Below are 20,483 nucleotides of genomic sequence, written 5' to 3'. Positions count from 1 at the left end.
GGGCTTATCAGTTTAGCGTCATAAAAGTTCACTTTTCAGTTTGCGGTTTAATGGTTATCAAAGCTAACTTTCGGTTAGCTGTGCCCACCACTGTTCAAAGCACACCGCGGGATATATTGATTTAATAGAGAAGGTGGAACAATGTATAAGACTGTCTGGGAAATACAGGTTGGAGAGCTCGTAAGTGCGTGTTCTTATACCTGGATGTGTTCAGCTCCTGCAACTTATCAAGGAAAACTATATGAGGTCCCGGTGGTGTTGGTGGCTGGGTGACAAGTACTGTGTTGGTTTGAGATGGGGGTGGCTTCTCATCATCTGCACATCAAAGGAACATTAAAACAACCATGAGCAATCAGTAATGAATATCACAGCTCTGTAATGAGGATCTTAACATGTTTATGACATTTTATGAGCACATATTGTTTAATTTTGTGTGCATAACGGGTGTACCGTGTTGTGTGTTGTATCTGTACATGTGTTATGGTGACAGCCTGTGAGCAAACCTGAGCTCTCGTCTCCAGTGTCTGCATCACGAGCAACAGCGTAGAGCAGAGGAGTGACCAGGCCTTTGTGAGGATGCTGGTACCCCAACACCAGGTCCTCCAGTGTGCGAAAACAGTTCACCTGCACTCCCTGTGTTGTCTGTGAAACACACAGAAGTCAACGTGAATATGATAAAACACATAAAAGTCTATGCTCACAGTCTGCCCATTCTTTAAAAATAAAAGCCACATTCAGAATATGCATTCCGAGGGACTTTTTTTTAATACTAGGTATCCATGGGCATGAAGACATTAACATTTGATATTTGACCCCAGTGACCTCGACGTTGCTAGGGCAGTTCTGGAATCCATCTAACTGTGTGTTACAATTTGTCCAAATTGGGTTGAAAATCAAATTCCATGACCTTGAACTAGTCAATAATAAATAGTAAGTCCCTTCGGCTGCTCCCTTGTTTGCACTTGGGGTCGCCACAGCAAATCCAAGGTGGATCTGCATGTTGATTTGGCACAGGTTTTACGCCGGATGCCCTTCCTGACGCAACTCCACATTACATGGAGAAATGTGGCAGGGGTGGGATTTGAACCCAGAACCTTCCGAACTGAAACCAAGCGCATTAACCACTTGGCCACCACCCCGAACTAGTCAATAATAAATTTTTAAAGAATTCTTGAAATTCTTCTTAACGTTCTTACACAAATTCTTTTCATACTCTTTCCTTATCGTTCTTAAACTTTTTGCTACTCTGTTTCTCACTTGAACATAAGTTATCTAGGATCTTGTTTCCTTATATCTTAACCAACATACCTTCTCTTAACAGATCTTTTTGCTTCTACATTGAACCAAGGTGGATTTATTCTGTTACCAGTCGTGATCTATACTTTTAGGGACACATTGATGAGCAACAGCAAGAGTCTTCTGATGAAAATATTTCCATCACAATTCATAACAATTGACCAGTAAGGTCAATACCCCAGTCAAGTTATTGGAATGACTGTAGTATGTCTTCCTCTTATCCTATTGTGTGCAAAAGGACTGCACTATGCTATCCCATGAGGCAGATCTAGCCTGGTGACCAAAGAAGGACTTCTCATCTCCTCTCACTTCTCAGAATTTCTCATTTTATTTGAATGACCAGCTGAAACCTGAGCAATGGCCTGGTCCTTTGAAATGTGTCAAATTGAGCTCCCTGCCCTCTGTGTTTGACGTTGGAGTGTTAAGGAACTATGGTTAAGGAACTTTTACTCACTACACTGTCTGCTCTCTGTGTTGAGGTCTCTGGCACATGCAGATGATATGTTAGGTTTGTCCAAGTCATAATGGCTAAACAATTCACTAACCCAAGTTAGATATAATACATGTGTCAGCAAAAATGAAAAATTAGATTTGACTTTATTCAATATTCTGTTAACTCTCAAATATTTATTTTTGGGACTGAGAGCAGCATACAGGAGCAGTCAGGGCTTGATCCAGCAACCCGTGTAATTGGTTATCTGCTCTATGTTGGCTCTGTTGTTGTTTGCATAGGTTTCCATATTGACACAGTCCTGTTTCCTCTTGAAAGATTTGATGGTAAAAAATAAGCAGAAGTACATTTATTTGCATGCTAGAAAAAAGCCCATACAAATTATTTGTCATGATGAAATACATCCCAGAGGGACTTTGCAACCCACAGGAAAGGTGACATCATTAGCAGCGTTACAGCACTTCCTGGCTGCAGTGGTAGTTACACATGTGTCCCTGTGGCAGGGAATACAAGTGCAATAAAAGGCTGAGGGAAAACAATCTTTTAGAGCCCCTTCACACATAACACGATTTAAGTCGACTAGCGCACAAAGGAGAAATTGCATGCCAATTGTGAAAAATCGGCGCTTCCCCCAACCACACCTGTTGCTACAACTATTGTGCACACCAGTGGCTGAAAGACAGAGTGTGCGCTGTGAGAGCCCATCGAACCCTCTCGCAGCAGGTGTCGGTCAAATTCCAGGTGACACACACAAACATCTAACAGTGCTCACTTAGCACTTAGAAAATGTGGGGCCACTCACGCTTTTAGCATAAAAACAGTCAGCAGACGATCACTTTCGAACTGGATGTGAAATTTGTCTAAGTGCCACAACGACTGTGAAGTTGCAAAATACACATGTGGTGTGCCAGACTGTCGCCCCCCCCCCCCCCCCACAACACGTGTGCGTGTGTTTCGCACGCTCTCCCCCGCTCCCCCCAACACATGGCATGCGTGTGGTTCATGTGCCCCCTGCAGGCGAGGTGCCTCTCATGTGATCGCAGAGTGGCAGCTTGGTCTGTGCGGACAGGGGGTGTGGCTGGCTGCCAACAGCAGCAGTTGACATCTCTGGTCCTGGATGTCACAGCTGCAGAACACTTACCATGTTTTGATGGACATGCGCGTGTGAGTGCATGCTGTCCTCACATGGAAATACGTAAAAACATATATCGCTTTGTGATGGGCTGGAGAGCACGCACACTGACAGGGTGCCCCAGGTGATACAGACCGTCAGATCACAACACTCAGCAGGTGATCTAATTGTCACGTCACCCACGTGAGCTCAGTTCCACATGACGCGGTGTCTGTCCTGAGGTGCGCCGTCCACAAGATACACATGTCCGGCCAGACACACATGTGGGGCCGGCTGGACATGCCGGTTTCAGCAGATGTGGACATGCGAGCACACTGCTCCATTCATGTCATTTCATGACTGAACATCTGTGACCATGGGTCATCTACAGAGGAACAGATGGTTCATATATGTATTGTCCGCTTGATAAGAGGGATTCAATAAAATGTGGTGTTTTTTGTGGTGTGGTTTTATTTTTTAAAATCCGTCCATCTCCTTGTCGATTTCAGGCATTTTACACACCTTTTACAGGTCAGTGATGGTAGTTCAGTGGTAAAGTTTCTGGCTGGCAATCACAGCTTTTGTAAATTGCAGTTTTGAATCCAGTGAGTGGCATGTATTTTTTTTTTCCCACAGCAGCTGCGCGATGTGGTTACACATACTCCAGGTGCTCGCATGGTGTTCCCGCTGTGACGGTTTCATGCACGCTTGTGCACGACACCATTGCGTGCACGAAACCGCACCAACAGCAACAGCGCTTTAAAAGTCATCACAGCGTTTCAGGACCTGACCGATCAGGTCGTCTGATGATTGCACCAACAGCGACAGTGCTTTAGTTTAAAGAGTCGCAGCACTTATCAGGTTTGAACAGACCTAATTACACCTGATCACAGTTGACTGGTGCTTTAAAAGATTAAATCATTACACTACATTACATTACATTACATTACAATGTGAGTTTCTCTGTGAATTTTCAGACCTTTTGTCTGACTTAGTGCTTAGCTCAGATAAGATAATTATAGTGGGCGACTTTAACATCCACACAGATGCTGAGAATGACAGCCTCAACACTGCATTTAATCTATTATTAGACTCTATCGGCTTTGCTCAAAAAGTAAATGAGTCCACCCACCACTTTAATCATATTTTAGATCTTGTTCTGACTTATGGTATGGAAATAGAAGACTTAACAGTATTCCCTGAAAACTCCCTTTTGTCTGATCATTTTTTAATAACATTTACATTTACCCTGATGGACTACCCTGCAGTGGGGAATAAGTTTCATTACACTAGAAGTCTTTCAGAAAGCGCTGTAACTAGGTTTAAGGATATGATTCCTTCTTTATGTTCTCTAATGTCATATACCAACACAGAGCAGAGTAGCTACCTAAACTCTGTAAGGGAGTTAGAGTATCTTGTCAATAGTTTTACATCCTCATTGAAGACAACTTTGGATGCTGTAGCTCCTCTGAAAAAGAGAGCTTTAAATCAGAAGTGTCTGACTCCGTGGTATAACTCACAAACTCGTAGCTTAAAGCAGATAACCCGTAAGTTGGAGAGGAAATGGCGTCTCACTAATTTAGAAGATCTTCACTTAGCCTGGAAAAAGAGTTTGTTGCTCTATAAGAAAGCCCTTCGTGAAGCTAGGACATCTTTCTACTCATCACTAATTGAAGAAAATAAGAACAACCCCAGGTTTCTTTTCAGCACTGTAGCCAGGCTGACAAAGAGTCAGAGCTCTATTGAGCTGAGTATTCCATTAACTTTAACTAGTAATGACTTCATGACTTTCTTTGCTAACAAAATTTTGACTATTAGAGAAAAAATTACTCATAACCATCCCAAAGATGTATCGTTATCTTTGGCTGCTTTCAGTGATGCCGGTATTTGGTTAGACTCTTTCTCTCCGATTGTTCTGTCTGAGTTATTTTCATTAGTTACTTCATCCAAACCATCAACATGCTTATTAGACCCCATTCCTGCCAGGCTGCTCAAGGAAGTCCTACCATTATTTAATGCTTCAATCTTAAATATGATCAATCTATCTTTGTTAGTTGGTTATGTACCACAGGCCTTTAAGGTGGCAGTAATTAAACCATTACTTAAAAAGCCATCACTTGACCCAGCTATCTTAGCTAATTATAGGCCAATCTCCAACCTTCCTTTTCTCTCAAAGATTCTTGAGAGGGTAGTTGTAAAACAGCTAACTGATCACCTGCAGAGGAATGGTCTATTTGAAGAGTTTCAGTCAGGTTTTAGAATTCATCATAGTACAGAAACAGCATTAGTGAAGGTTACAAATGATCTTCTTATGGCTTCGGACAGTGGACTTATCTCTGTGCTTGTTCTGTTGGACCTCAGTGCTGCTTTTGATACTGTTGACCATAAAATTTTATTACAGAGATTAGAGCATGTCATAGGTATTAAAGGCATTGCGCTGCGGTGGTTTGAATCATATTTGTCTAATAGATTACAGTTTGTTCATGTAAATGGGGAATCTTCTTCACAGACTAAAGTTAATTATGGAGTTCCACAAGGTTCTGTGCTAGGACCAATTTTATTCACTTTATACATGCTTCCCTTGGGCAGTATTATTAGACGGTATTGCTTAAATTTTCATTGTTACGCAGATGATACCCAGCTTTATCTATCCATGAAGCCAGAGGATACGCACCAATTAGCTAAACTGCAGGATTGTCTTACAGACATAAAGACATGGATGACCTCTAATTTCCTGCTTTTAAACTCAGATAAAACTGAAGTTATTGTACTTGGCCCCACAAATCTTAGAAGCATGGTGTCTAACCAGATCGTTACTCTGGATGGCATTTCCCTGATCTCTGGTAATACTGTGAGAAATCTTGGAGTTATTTTTGATCAGGATATGTCATTCAAAGCGCATATTAAACAAATATGTAGGACTGCCTTTTTGCATTTACGCAGTATCTCTAAAATCAGAAAGGTCTTGTCTCAGAGTGATGCTGAAAAACTAATTCATGCATTTATTTCCTCTAGGCTGGACTATTGTAATTCATTATTATCAGGTTGTCCTAAAAGTTCCCTAAAAAGCCTTCAGTTGGTTCAGAATGCTGCAGCTAGAGTACTGACGGGGACTAGCAGGAGAGAGCATATCTCACCCGTGTTGGCCTCCCTTCATTGGCTTCCTGTTAATGCTAGAATAGAATTTAAAATTCTTCTTCTTACTTATAAGGTTTTGAATAATCAGGTCCCATCTTATCTTAGGGACCTCATAGTACCATATTACCCCATTAGAGCGCTTCGCTCTCAGACTGCGGGCTTACTTGTAGTTCCTAGGGTTTGTAAGAGTAGAATGGGAGGCAGAGCCTTCAGCTTTCAGGCTCCTCTCCTGTGGAACCAGCTCCCAATTCAGATCAGGGAGACAGATACCCTCTCTACTTTTAAGATTAGGCTTAAAACTTTCCTTTTCGCTAAGGCTTATAGTTAGGGCTGGATCGGGTGACCCTGGACCATCCCTTGGTTATGTTGCTTTAGACGTAGACTGTGTTTCATAATTATTGTATGGCCTTGCCTTGCAATGTGGAGCGCCTTGGGGCAACTGTTTGTTGTGATTTGGCGCTATACAAGAAAAAAGTTGATTGAAGTTGATTACAGCGTTTCTGTCTGACCAGATGTGATCAGAGCACGACATCGGCGTCCTCTGATAAAACGCACCTGGAGCAGAAAAACACAGAGGGACTTGTTTTAAAATGCTACGTTTCCAGCTATGACAAGGAATTAAAAGTATTTTCAGATGGCATTTTCCAGCATCAGGCTTTATGTGGATACAGTGTTCCTCAGACTGTGATGGTGCATTGGGCTGAAATGAACAGGTAAAGCCCCTTTACTCCATGTGTGAATGAAACACTCTGTCTGCATGAAACAGATGGCAAAGTTCAGAGTGTATCCCCACCTCCAAAAAATAGTAGAAAATATTGCCATTTAAACTCACAAGCATACTTAAACATCCCGTTTCTTGTCAGTATTCTGAAGCGAGAGAGAGAGAGAGAGAGGGAGCTGTGTCTCTGCTCTTTTTTTTTTCCAAGACCTGCTGTTTCTGTTCTGTTTCTGGATTTATGAGTTGAGATTCGATCACCTTTTCTGAACACACACACACATCCACCAGTTCGATCACCTGTTCTGAGCACAGAGAGGCGCTGCATGATCATGCAGCCACACACACGCTACACCTGTTCTCCAGCTGATTCACTCTGGATGCACGCACTCAAGTTTTTGGATGTGTACAGTAGTGCAGTGTTGGGCAGATTTGCATGCAGTAGCGCCGTGTTGCGCAGACCTGTTTAAAAAGTGTGTGCTTTCTGCGTCCAACGCTCTAAGCTGAAAAAATTAAACAGGTTGCATTTTTTGCATCCTCCTTACGTAGCCCTCAGCGTACTGCTCCGTAGGGAGCAAAAATTTGGCGTAGAGCCGCATAAGTCAGCGTAGATGGTACGCCACAATACGCAATTCTACATTGGACCCGGTGTGAAAGGGGCTTTAGATGTAAGTGGGGGGGGGGGGGGGGTGCTCCAAGTAAAAAAGCCTGGGAACTGCTGGTGTAAAATAGATTCAGATTGTGCATTCGAATTTATCAAAATTTAGTTTGAGAGATCATCTCACAACATCTCACATATATATCACATGTAATCCTGCTATAAGTCAAACAAATGGATAAACGCAGCTCATCACATAACCTTGACAGAGGCAATTAAGACTGAACAAACAGGCATGATGTGCACAGGTGAAACACAAACAGACTTACACGGCCCCCACTCACATGTACGACATCAGCATGCAACACGAACCACAACACAAAGCAAACGCTTTCTTTTCCTACTGTACGCCCTTTTTTTAGAGTTTGTTTTCATTGTGCGGTGAGAGAAACCGTTCCTGTTCCAGCTATGACAAATGTGCCAGGAACTCTTCAAATCCCCCCCCCCCCCCCCCCCCACAACCACAAAGATGTCTTGAAAAGCAATTAAAAAGAAATAAATAGCAATGAGACTGTAAGAGACAAAATAATCCCTGAAATAACTTCATTCCCCTTTTTGCAAAAACAAAAAGTCCAGCATGCACTTGAGACAGTTAGTGGAGCGAATCCAGTTTTGGTGGGGAAGTAAAAAGTGAAAATACTTCTATCAGTGGAAAGCCACCTAAAATAGCACAATGAGAGTTTATGGGTGTTGGTTTATTTCCAGGTTCCAGACTTGAAACCAGCTGTCACAGAACTGTTATTAAACCTGTCAAAGGCCTTTATTCTAAAAACTGGCTTCTGGTTTGCTGCTTGAAAATATACAATACTTATTTTCCTCGCTCACCCATTCTGTGTTTGTGTGTGCTCGTGTTTGGGACGTTGTACCCTTGTCTTTGTTGATTGTCATCTTCAATGATTAAAGCTATAGGATGTAGTAGTATGTAGGATTTAGTGGTGTTTATTTGCAGAAATGGAAGATAGCATTCATAACCACGTGTTCATTAGTGTGTAATTATAATGAATCAATGTGTTTTCATGAGCTGAGAATGAGCCCCTTCATGTCTACATGGTAACCAGTTTTAGAACCCTCATTGTTTGGGAACTGGTGTATCATACATATTGGTTATACAAGAGAAGGCAAATGAGCACGAATCCATTGTCACAAAAGAAGCAAAATCATGAAGGAAAAACAATGCAAATGCTTGAAGTTGCAGAAATGCAATCAGTAACCTCACCACTAGATGATGCTAAATCCAACACACTGTAGCTTTAAATCATTTGCTGACTAAAAGGCCTCAAGTCAGAGCATCAAAAACAGACTTACAGCATCTTTGTCTTAAACTGCCACATTCAGCTGACCCATTATGTAGTCCAAAAACACCCACACACGACAAATAAGCACATTTTGTCAGTGAACTACTGTGTGGGTTGAGCAAGAATGATGAAAATATCTATTTCTTTGTGCAGCTGAGGTCATGCTGCAGGCATGCGACACCATGGCAGAGATGCCATTTAAATGAGGAGGCTACTGCAGCTTTACGGCAGCGAGGCACAAACATGTTGGTGTTCCAAATGGGCAATAACAATCCATTGTTTGATCCCTCAAAATTCATCTGAATGCTTCTGTTTCTCTCTCTCTGTGTGTGTGTGTGTGTGTGTGTGTGTGTGTGTGTGTGTGTGTGTGTGTGTGTGTGTGTGTGTGTGTGTGTGTGTGTGTGTGTGTGTGTGTGTGTGTGTGTGTGTGTGTGTGTGTGTGTGTGTGTGTGTGTGTGTACTTTGTGCTGACATTTAACACCCACTCACCTGAACAGCGAGAAGGCCGTCTGCATCAGGAAGAATCCGGTACGTATGAATGTGACGTTGGAACCTTTGGAGACCAAACACATAAACTGCATATTACTACAAAATGCTTGTGAGCAAATGTAACATTCACAGGGAAAATATGATCGGTTTAAATCAGAGCCAGATGCTTTGCTGTGTAAAGATGTGATCTTTTTCCTCATCAAAACTCCAGTGTTTCACATTTATTGTGTTTCACTAATTACTCATGATGGGCCTTTTTTGTTCTACTGTACATGATGGACGCTCTGATTATCAGTCTTTTTCAGCAACTTCAGAAGAACGTGTTCTGTTTTTAATCACTCGAGAAGTGACATTATATGAGCCCTTGACAAATTATTGGAATAAGCGGGGCATTGCAATCCACACTTTATCATCCAGAATTCCTAGGCCTTGGAAAAACCCATGTATCCTGTAAAATTAGATAGCAAGATACCGAAGTCCAACTCCTCGGGGTTGTTAAAAATAACTCAAAAACAATAAATGTTATCATTTTATAACAGATTTTAAGGTTCTGCTATTAACCAATAAAATTATTCACAGACTTGCACCTCCCTACTAAACTGAACTAATTAAACCCTACGTACCGGCCCAAGCTATTCATTCTCAGGGTTTCTGCAGAAATGTTGATCAAATGAAAAGTTTCCAGTTTCCAAATTTAAACTGTTTCCACACTAAATCAGATAACTCAGCTATTATTATTATGGTAAATGGACTGCATTTATATAGCGCTTTTCCATCTATATCAGAAGCTTAGAGTGCTTTACAGTAATGCCTCACATTCAACAATTCATTCACACACACACACACACACACTGATGTTATGTTGCTGCCGTGCAAGGCGCTCACGACACACCAGGAGCAATTTAGTTATTAAGGACCTTACCCAAGGGCCCTTAATGATTTTCCAGCCAGAAAGGGGTTCGAACTGAGGATTCTGTGGTCTCAAGCCCACTGCTTAACCACAAGACCATCACCTCCCCATTCTTCTTCTTATTGTTATTATTAGGGTTTAAATGCAGTAACATACTAAAACTCAAATAACAGCCACAAGTGAACACAACCCTGTGAGAAGGATTTCTTGTGAATGTCGCTATAGCAGACACTTCTTCGTTCACTCACTATGTGCCGTTTTGAAGTTACGTGTAGTTTGAAATGAGCTTGTTTGTAAGTTTCTTTAATTTCCAAAGCCTGTAACTGGTGGCCAAGGCCACCCACTATTTCTTAAGAAAACCAACTGTGTTCATCTGAATTTCTGTTAAATATGTTTCAGTATTTTTTAAAGCCACTCCAAAATTTAATGACTTCTATTTTTTGCTTAATCCAGTCTTCCCACCTCATCTGGTGAAAATCGGTTTATGGGTTTTTCAGTAACCCTGCTAACAATCAACCAATCGACGAAAGTGAAAACACGAACTCTGTGGTGGAGATAATTGGAATATAAATAAAAAATCAAGAGCAAAGGAATTTAAGAAACTACAAATCAGGTACTGAGAGAAGAACCAAAGCAAAGAAAGAGGCTCAGCTTTCAGGAATGTATTTGGCTCGGGCTGATCAGCAGTCAGTCGTGCGGTCTCTGGAGCTCCCGCCCTCTTTCGGGGGCTCCATGGAAGAAAGAGGGGTAAAGGAGAAAGAGGGAATCTTCAACCAGGATTGGAATGGGTGAGGTGGACTACATTTGAGCAAGCAAATCAAACTACACTGGACAACACATGCGTGTGAAGTTGTCTTTATCCTGATACAGCCGTGTAATCCTTAATAGATTCGAGGCTGCTTGCGGGCAAATGAAACAACGGGAGGGTGTGAGCTGCTGAATCATTTTGCAGAGGGTGAGATTCTCCAGGAATGTAGAGCAAATGAAAAGTTTCCAATCCTACATGCGATAAACTAAGAGACACAGGAAGTTTTAATTACTTACAAATGCCGCAATCTGACATGAGCATGTATTCAGGGGATGCGAGGATTTACTTGCAAATGACAATAATTGGCTCGTAAACCGATTTTGATTACCAAGGACAGTGTTACTGAAGGTGTGCGCAGAACTGTGTTCAGCCCAGAGCACAATACAGTGAGGACCTAGGGGGTGTCTGTGAGTGTGCACACAACAGGTGCTGACCACGCTGGGCGTCCTGGCATCAGGGGCATTCCAGTGTGAGCTGGCTGATCGGTAAGGGGTGTGCCAGTCAACCTTGAGCCAAGCCATGCCAGCTGTGGGGAACCCAGTCATCTGAATGTGATAAGAGCTATTAGGCACCATCACATGATGAATTTGTTTCTTTTAATAGGAAAAATTTTCATTCCTTCAATGTTCAAATCATATGTGGTACGCAATTGCGCATCAGGCTGGAGGCTGGCATGGTGCATGATGGGGGGGCTGCTTGGTGTTTATAGTTTATTTGCGTAATTGTTCCAAATGGAAGTGCGGGCACATTTGGACATGTATGCATTCACATATTTTCTTATTACTAATTACTAATAATTCTTATTACTACTTTTGGGGGAGGTGATTAAGCACTGGGCAAAGACCAGAGGATCCTTGGTTCAAACCCCAGCCAGACCGGACAATCACTAAGGGATTATTTTCCCTTTTGTATGGCTAGCATACTGGCATAGTATGTTACTATGCTTTTTACCCTTTTAAATTCATTCATTAGTAAAGAGAGAGTGCCTCAACTTTATCTAAAGTTTGTGTCTTTTAGTGAAGCTTATGGCTAGTGGTCGGTGATCACCTTAGTATTTCTTCTGTTTTTCATGTTGCTTAATGCTGACAAATGATACTGTATTTGTTGTTTTCTGATGCCTGATTCTGTTTTTCTCTCTGTTTGAGGTGCAGCTCCATCCAGAAATGGGGTGGTGTTTTTATGTGCAAGCCTCCCGTCCTGTTCACCGGCATGGACATTCAAAATTTTCTGTATATTTTGTTTTGTCAGTTGTGTCGGTAGCATGGCCCAAACAGAGGGTCACCCCTCTGATTCTGGTCTGCTAGAGGTTTCTTCCTCAAATCATCAGAGGGAGTTTTTCCTTACCATTGTCACCTGTGTGCTTGCTCTAGGGGTTGGTAAGGTTAGACCTAACTTGTGTGAAGCACCTTGAGGGAACATTGTTGTGATGTGGCACTATATAAATGAAAATAAATAAAATGATATAAAAATATTAACATCAGGGCCCTTGGGTAAGGTCTTTCATCCCAGAGTTGCTGCCGGTGTGCAGTGAGTGCCTTGCATGGCAGCACCCTGACATTGGTGTGTGAGTGTGCATGGGTGAATGTGAGGCATAACTGTAAAGCGCTTTGAGCATCTCATGCAGATGGAAAAGCGCTATTTAAACGCAATCCATTTACTAATGTGTTTTCTTTTTTTGATGGTGGAACTAGAGAGCTTTTTAACAAGCCCCTGACTGTGTTCTGTATTTGTCAATAAACGTGTGTGTACTGTTAATGTCACACACTGTCACCCACCATACACCTAATATTTTTGTACTTCTGTGTGCGTACTCATTTAATTTTCATTTTACATTGCAGCAAGCTGAGTGAGAGAATGACAATCAAGTCACTGCTTTTGTTGTTTTTACACGTTGTCTCAAAAAAAAAAAAAATGTTTTTACACACAACACAGAGACAATGGACGTCATCAAAGACACAACACTCTACACTTATGGTTCCATCAGCACGACACAACCAAACTATTTGAATAAATTTACATATTCAGACGGCATGACCAGGAAGGAGTTTGGTGCGTGTGAACGTGTGCTAAATGCCATGTTCTGTGGGATGTATAAACCAAACATGCGTGGATCCATGACTACGCACACTTTGATATATCTGAATTTTTTGTGCTTACGTCAGTTTCTGGGTTTTTTCTGACATTTGTTCAAATTTCACCAATGTATCATCATCAGAAAAAAGTTTTGAACATGTTAAATGCAGAAGATAAATATTGAAGTTGCTAGATTCTGTCATTTAACCAGGTTTTGCAGTCATAGCACAGTCCAGAGTTCAGTCGTCGTTAGTCGACATTTAGCTACGTGTAGTATGTTTTTTTTTTTTTTGGTTTGTTTTTTTTTTTGGAAGTGCTGTATGATTCAACTGGAACTGTTGGGCTTGCTCTCTTTTGTGATTGTTATGAGATGTTTTTGTATGTTTTGATTCCTTTATTTCATTCTTCATTTTATTGTTTCAGTTGTAATGCAACCCAATCTCACACCAGTTGGTGGAAATCAGTAAAATCAGTTTACATGATGGAATCCTGGAATCCTGGGCCTCAGAGCCTATGCAGACTTGCTTCTTTATTTTCTTCTTCTAAGCAGGGCACCCAAACTGTCAGTGAATCCAACATCTTTCATCAATAACTTCCAAATGAATGGTTAAAGGTGGCAGCACAGTGGCTTGGTGGTTAGCACTGTTGCCTCACAGCGAGAAGGTCATGGGTTCAATTCCCGTGGCCTTTCTGTGTGGAGTTTGCATGTTCTCCCCGTGTTTGCGTGGGTTTCCTCCAGTTGCTCCGGTTTCCTCCCACATCCAAAGACATGCGGGTTAGGTGGATTGGAATCTTTAAAAAAAATTGTCCTTAGGTGTGTGTGTGGGTGTGTCTGTGTTTGTTTCTCTGTTTGTGGCCCTGCGACAGAGTGGTGTCCTGTTCTGGGTGTACCCCGCCTCGCGCCCTATGACTGCTGGGATAGGCTCCAGCCCCCCGCGACCCTTAATTGGACTAAGCGGTAGAAGATGGATGAATGAATGAATGAATGAATGAATGAATGAATGAATGAATGAATGAATGGTTAAAGGAACTACCAATTTTGCATGGCAGTGAGGATGAATATGAAGATGAACTCATTGTAGTTTAATGAATGTGGTCATACTCAGTCATAAGATATTACTGCATTATATACCGCTGACTACTGTGTTGTCATTCAGGTATTGTTCATGGAGAAAATCCTGATGACTCACACAATGTCATTAGAGATTCAAAATGCAAGACAGAAAAATCTTCCAAAAATGTATTCTTTAGGATGCAAAAAAGACTCATATTAGAAAGCATGAAAGTTTGCTCTTCTGGCTATTACTTGTTTTAAAAACCTACAGACAAAATAACACACAAACTACAGAGGTGACAACTCTATTAAGACAGATCATGTGAGAAACTGAAGCGATTTTAAATTGCAAACATCAATTTAATTTGTTGTAGGTCTACTGAAAATCATGGAGTGTTTGAGCCCCATCAAGCCTCACTGTAGAGCTGCCTATGCTTGAAAAGATGGTCACCTGAAAGGTAAGCATTAATTCTAAGGTTAATGTTTATATTTGGTAAAGTTTGCCAGTTTACTGTATGTATTTATCCATGCTACACTTTTGGGAAAACGCAAGTGTCCGGAATCTGCTTGGTTAAATTTTTGAAACAACAACATCATAATGTGTGTGTGCCTGTGTGTGCATGTGTACGTGCATGTGTGCATGCATACGTGCGTGTGTGCATGTCTACTCACAGCAGGCACAGTGCATAGGCCCCTGGCACAGACTCGCTGTCTCTCACTAGGAAGCTACCATCCCTACCCGCCCGTGCCAACAAGTCCTCCGCGTGGACACGGCTGATGTCACGATGATACCACGCGGCCGTAGCCATGGCAATTGATCTCAGAGAAAAATAGATGTGTAGAAATACTCCACGTGAAATGAAAAATTTGACATAACCCAAAGTGGTGAGTTCACCACGTCAAACTGGTTTAGAGGTCATTATGCATCTGTCAGTCACCATCACCAAATGCTTGTTACTTAGTTATAATCCCTTTATTTGTGAACGAAGCATCAACTGCAACAAGAAAAAGCAACAAATAGACTATTTCAGTTCACACTTCCTGGGTCTCCATTCTGGGTCACACATCCTGTTGGAGGAAGCATCCATGCCTGCCCCAACCTCAGCAAGAGGTCCACTGGAAACCGCAACTGGTAAAAATCCTCCGTTTCACTTTTTTGGCTTGAAGGCGCTTGAACACAGGTTGGTGTGTTCCTCCGATGAACGCAGACCGACAAAGTGGAGTGAGGCAGGAGAGCCAAAGTGGAGCAACTGCAGTGTCTGAATGAACGAGCCACCCCTGATGCAATGACCGTGCGTCGAGCTCAACCACAAACAATAACCCTCCTCCTGACCCAAAGCAAAAAGGCCCCACTTGCAAACACAACAGAAAAAAAGAGAAGCGCAACAAACAAATCAGGCGCCCACACGCTCGCAGCAGACACACACACGCAGGGAAATCAGTCAGCAGTAAAACCAAAGAGGTGACACAAACCCAGTCAATTCAAATCATTTCCCAGCTCTGCTGACTTATAAAGGAAGAGAAACATCTTTCAGAAGGTGCAGCTGGTGAGATGTTTTTGGTTCTTCTCAGCTTTCTCTGCTAGTCTCACACCAATGCTGGACGGGTCTCGTCTGCTCTGGTTTGTTCTCCGGCGGTCCTTCAGAGTGCTGTCAGAGCAGAGGGAAGGCGCAGAGGATCAGAGGACAACCTCATCACGGCGGACGACAGACAAGAGGAAGTGACTCGACATTCCAGAGTGCAGACACAGCTGGGAGAATTCTTCTGAGGGGCTCAACTTCACCGCCATTGTGTGAAACAGAAGACTGCTTCCTCCTCCTCCTCCACCTCCCTCCCCCCCCCCCCCCCCTCTCTCTCCTTTTTCTCCCCTCCGAATACTTTTCTTCAGTCACACTCCCTAAACTTCCTTTCTTCTATTGCTCACTCGGTCCCCGTCATAAACAACCTCCTCCATATGGTTATGATCATCCCTCATGTTCTCATTTTTGCCCTGTCCAAAAACATCACCCATTATTTTGCCCCACTGCTCCCTTCTGTCTCCATTAGCCAGAGTGAAAAACTCAGAGTGAAGCTGTTTGGTTCCATATTTGCCGTTCTGCCTCTCATTACTCAGCAGAAATGTGCCGACCACCAACCGCAGCCTCCACAAAACAAATACAGCTCCATCCCCATCTGGTGACGTGCACATTTAGCCCTGAATATGTAATCAGTTCTTTTTCAGAGCTGCTATGAGGTCTTGACTGCACATAACAGTACAATAGTATTCCAAATATTTTTTTGGAATAGTGGCCTCACTGGCCACTATTCCAAACTATTCCAACTGTTATATTATTATTATTATTCCAACTATTAACACTATTCTGACTGGCCACTGGACAGGAGAAAGGTAGACATATTGTGTGTGCAAGACACCAAGTGGAAGGGAAGTAAGAGCAGGAGCATCGGCGGTGGGTTCAAGTTGTTGTACCATGGTGAGGACAGGAAGAGAAATGGTGTTGGGGTCATTTTAAAGGAAGAGTGTGCTAAAAGTCTGTTGGAGGTTAAGCGAGTGTCTGACAGGGTGATGAGTGTGAAGTTGGAAATTGAAGAGGTGATGATGAATATCATCAGTGCATATGCCCCACAGGTAGGTTGTGAGATGAAGGAGAAAGAAGATTTCTGGAGTGTGTTAGATGAGGTGGTGGAGAGTGTGCTCAAGCATGAAAGAGTGGTGATAGGAGCAGACTTCAATGGGCATGTTGATGAAGGGAACAGAGGTGATGAGGAAGTAATGGGTAGATATGGTATCAAGGATAGGAATGGGAAGGACAGATGGCAGTTCATTTTGCAAAAAGGATGGAAATGGCTGTGGTGAATACATACTTTAAGAAAAGGGAGGAGCACAGGGTAACATATAAGAGTGGAGGAAGGTGCACACAGGTGGACTACATTCTTTATAGGAGATGCAAGCTAAAATAAATCAGAGACTGTTAAGGCGATGGCAGGAGAGAGTGTCATTAGACAGCATAGGATGGTTGTTTGTAGGATGACTTTAGAGGTAAAGAAGAAGAAGAGAGTGAGAGCTCAACAAAGGATCAGATGGTGGAAGCTGAAAGAGGACTTGTGTGAAATTTAGCGAACAGGTGAGAGAAGCACTGGATGGAGGGGAAGCAATTTTGGACAAATGAAAAAGTACTGCAGATGTGGTGAGGGAGACAGCTAGGACAGTACTGGGTGTGACATCTGGACAGTGGAAGGAAGACAAGGAGACTTGGTGGTGGAATGAAGAGGTCCAGGAAAGCATAAGGAGAAAGAGGTTGGCGAAGAAGTTTTGGGATAGTCGGATAGATGAAGAAAGTAGACAGGAGTACAAGGAGATGGCAGTGGCAAAAGCGAAGGAAAAGGCATATTGCGAGCTGTACAAGAAGTTGAATAGTAAGGAAGGAGAAAAGGACTTGTACCGATTGGCCAGACAAAGGGACAGAGCTGGAAAGGATGTGCAGCAGGTTAGGGTGGTAACAGATGCACATGATAATGTGCTGACAAGTGAGGAGTGTGTGCTGGGCAGGGCTGTATATAGGAATGTGAAAGGGGGGGTTCAAATCCTTGAGTTGGGGGTCCAGTGGGCTGCAGGGCCCCCGGTGGGATCGAGGGGCAACGCCCTTGTGGGGGGCGAAGCCCCCCGAAGCAGAAGCTTTTTGAGGATTTCGAGGGATAAAAAGCTACATAAATTTCATTTGAAACCCAAAATGTATCATTTTAGGAAATACATTTTTATATCAAATCAAATCAAATCAATTTCATTTATATAGCGCCAAATCACAACAAACAGTTGCCCCAAGGCGCTTCATATTGCAAGGCAAAGCCATACAATAATTACAGAAAAACCCCAACTGTCAAAATGACCCCCTGTGAGCAAGCACTTGGCGACAGTGGGAATATATACAAATAGTCCTTGCTTGGGATTGGATCAGTTGCCCTAAGAACCACCCAGGAAGAACCAATCAATCAACATTTATTTATAAAGCGCTTTACAGCACCGACTGGTGTCCAAAGTGCTTAACATTAAAAACACAAATTTACAAAAATAAAACACATATAAAATAAAATTTTAAAACAACACATAAAAAGAACATAAAAATAACAGAACATGTCACCTCCCCACTGTGTTAAAAGCCAGTTTAAATAAATAAGTCTTTAACTTAGATTTAAAAAGTGCTAGGTCAGGAATAGTACGTAACTCAAGAGGTAGCTCATTCCACAGTCTGGGGCTACCACGAAAGCATGATCACCCCAGCGTTTATATCTTGACCTTGGAACATCTAAGTAAAGCTGGCCAGATGCCCTTAAAGTCCTACTGTAGGTGCGCAAAGTTAAAATTTCAGACAAGTAGGGAGGTGCAAGGCCATAAATAGCTTTAAAAACAAACATTAAAATTTTAAAATCAATTCTAAAATGAACTGGAAGCCAGTAGAGTGAGTACAGGACGGGCGTAATATGCTCACGTCTAAAAGTGTTTGTTAAAAGATGAGCAGCAGCATTCTGCACCAATTGGAGACGTGCAAGAAACGACTGATTAATGCCCGAATAAAGTGCATTACAATAATCAAGTCTGGAGCTGATGAAAGCATGAATGGCCGTCTCAAGATCACGTCTACTGAGAAAGTGCTTTATTTTAGCCAAAAGGCGAAGTTGGAAAAAACTAGCTTTGACAACAGAATTTATCTGTTGATCGAACCTCAAACAGCTGTCAAATATCACTCCCAAATTCTTGACAGCTGGTTTTACATAGTTCGCCAAAGCACCAAAATTTGGTGTTACCACATTTGGTATGCCAGAGCGCTCAAACACCATGATCTCAGTTTTACCATCATTCAGGTAAAGGAAGTTTTGGGACAGCCACTGCTTTACATCACGAATACGATTAAATAATGATGACAAAGCATCACTCCCATTAGTCCTCACAGGCAGGTAGATTTGCAGATCATCTGCATAACAATGAAAGGACAGGTTGTGCTGGGTTATAATTGACCCCAATGGCAGAATGTACAAAGAAAATAGAATCGGCCCAACGACAGAACCCTGCGGCACTCCACAAGACAGATGAACAGTTGATGAGGAGAGGTCCCCAATCATGACAGAAAAGCTCCTTTCAGCCAAATATGATCTAAACCACTTAAGTGCAGTACCATGAATGCCAATAAAATGTTCTAACCGGGAAACAAGTACTGTGTGATCCACAGTATCAAAGGCTGCTGTGAGGTCCAACAGAACCAGCACAGCAGGATTTCCTGCATCCACCGACAGAGTAATGTCATTATGAACTTTTAAAAGTGCTGACTCAGTGCTGTGTTGCTATCTAAACCCAGAATGGAATTTTTCAAGGATGAGATTGTCTTCTAAAAATGATTGTAACTGTAAAAAGACAACCTTTTCTAAAACCTTAGATAGAAATGGCAGATGAGACACAGGTCTAAAATTGGATAAAACTGATGAGTCCAGGTGAGGTTTTTTAAGAAGAGGTCGAACCACAGCATGTTTAAAAGCAGCTGGAACAGACCCTGAACCAAGATAACATTAATGCAAACTTTATACCTGCCTGTCGGTTGCAAATGACTCAACCGACAGGCGTGAAAAAAACTCACGCATGCACACGAAGGTTCAAGCTTGGCTGATGCAAGCACACATGATTCAAATCCATATAGTTTTTGAAAAAAATAAAAAAGGTTGGATAGTTTTCTAACAGACCTCGTATTTAACGGTATTAATATTCGCGTTTACATTATGAATATGTACGTATATGTACATTATGTGGGCAGCACGGTGGCTTAGTGGTTAGCACTGTTGCCTCACAGCGAGAAGGTCATGGGTTCAGTTCCCGTGGCCTTTCTGTGTGGAGTTTGCATGTTCTCCCCATGTTTGCGTGGGTTTCCTTCGGGTGCTCCGGTTTCCTCCCACATCCAAAGACATGCGGGTTAGGTGGATTGGAATCTTTAAAATTGTCCGTAGGTGTGTGTGTGGGTGAGTCTGTGTTTGTTTGTCTATTTGTGGCCCTGCGACAGACTGGCGTCCTGTCCTGGGTGTACCCCACCTCGCGCTCTATGACTGCTGGGATAGGCTCCAGCCCCCCGCGACCCTTAATTGGACTAAGTGGTAGAAGATGGATGGATGGATGGATGTACATTATGTATTAAAATAGCAGTAGTTAATTTGGCGACCTTGTTTAACTCGCGAAATTCGCATAATAAATCCCACGTGAATATTTGCACCTTTACAGTATTTGCAACAGGAAGGAGAAGCTCCCTTTATTTCTCAGCTTATACATACAAACATGTTTTTACAAACCAGACAAGTGTAATTGTGTGTCTACATGGGTATTTACAAGCCTACTAATCTGTTTGACATCAGAGGAGGATAGGGACCAGGGAGCAAAAATTCTCAACCCCCATGGGAAAAGTTTATCTAGCAGTTTCCCCTTTCATCACTTAAGGGATTACTCTGGCAGA

The 20,483-nt window shown here is 42.3% G+C and overlaps 1 protein-coding gene across 1 annotated transcript in view; it reads right to left on the bottom strand.

Annotated features, from left to right (window-relative positions):
* The window catches only part of inppl1b (inositol polyphosphate phosphatase-like 1b), a 43,243-nt gene extending 27,113 nt beyond the window's left edge, over window positions 1-16,130 (bottom strand). Inside the window, exons 1-4 of the mRNA XM_034181641.1 lie at window positions 14,671-16,130; window positions 9,154-9,217; window positions 504-642; window positions 201-315 (exon numbers count right to left, since the gene is read on the bottom strand). Coding sequence (XP_034037532.1) covers window positions 201-315; window positions 504-642; window positions 9,154-9,217; window positions 14,671-14,807 — 455 coding nt within the window. The 5' untranslated portion in view covers window positions 14,808-16,130. The remainder of the gene's footprint in view (window positions 1-200; window positions 316-503; window positions 643-9,153; window positions 9,218-14,670) is intronic.
* Window positions 16,131-20,483: the final 4,353 nt, after the last annotated feature.

Source organism: Thalassophryne amazonica, chromosome 11 (genome assembly GCF_902500255.1).
Source record: "Thalassophryne amazonica chromosome 11, fThaAma1.1, whole genome shotgun sequence".
NCBI classification, from domain to species: domain Eukaryota; kingdom Metazoa; phylum Chordata; class Actinopteri; order Batrachoidiformes; family Batrachoididae; genus Thalassophryne; species Thalassophryne amazonica.
This window is presented reverse-complemented; position numbering and strand designations above follow the sequence as displayed.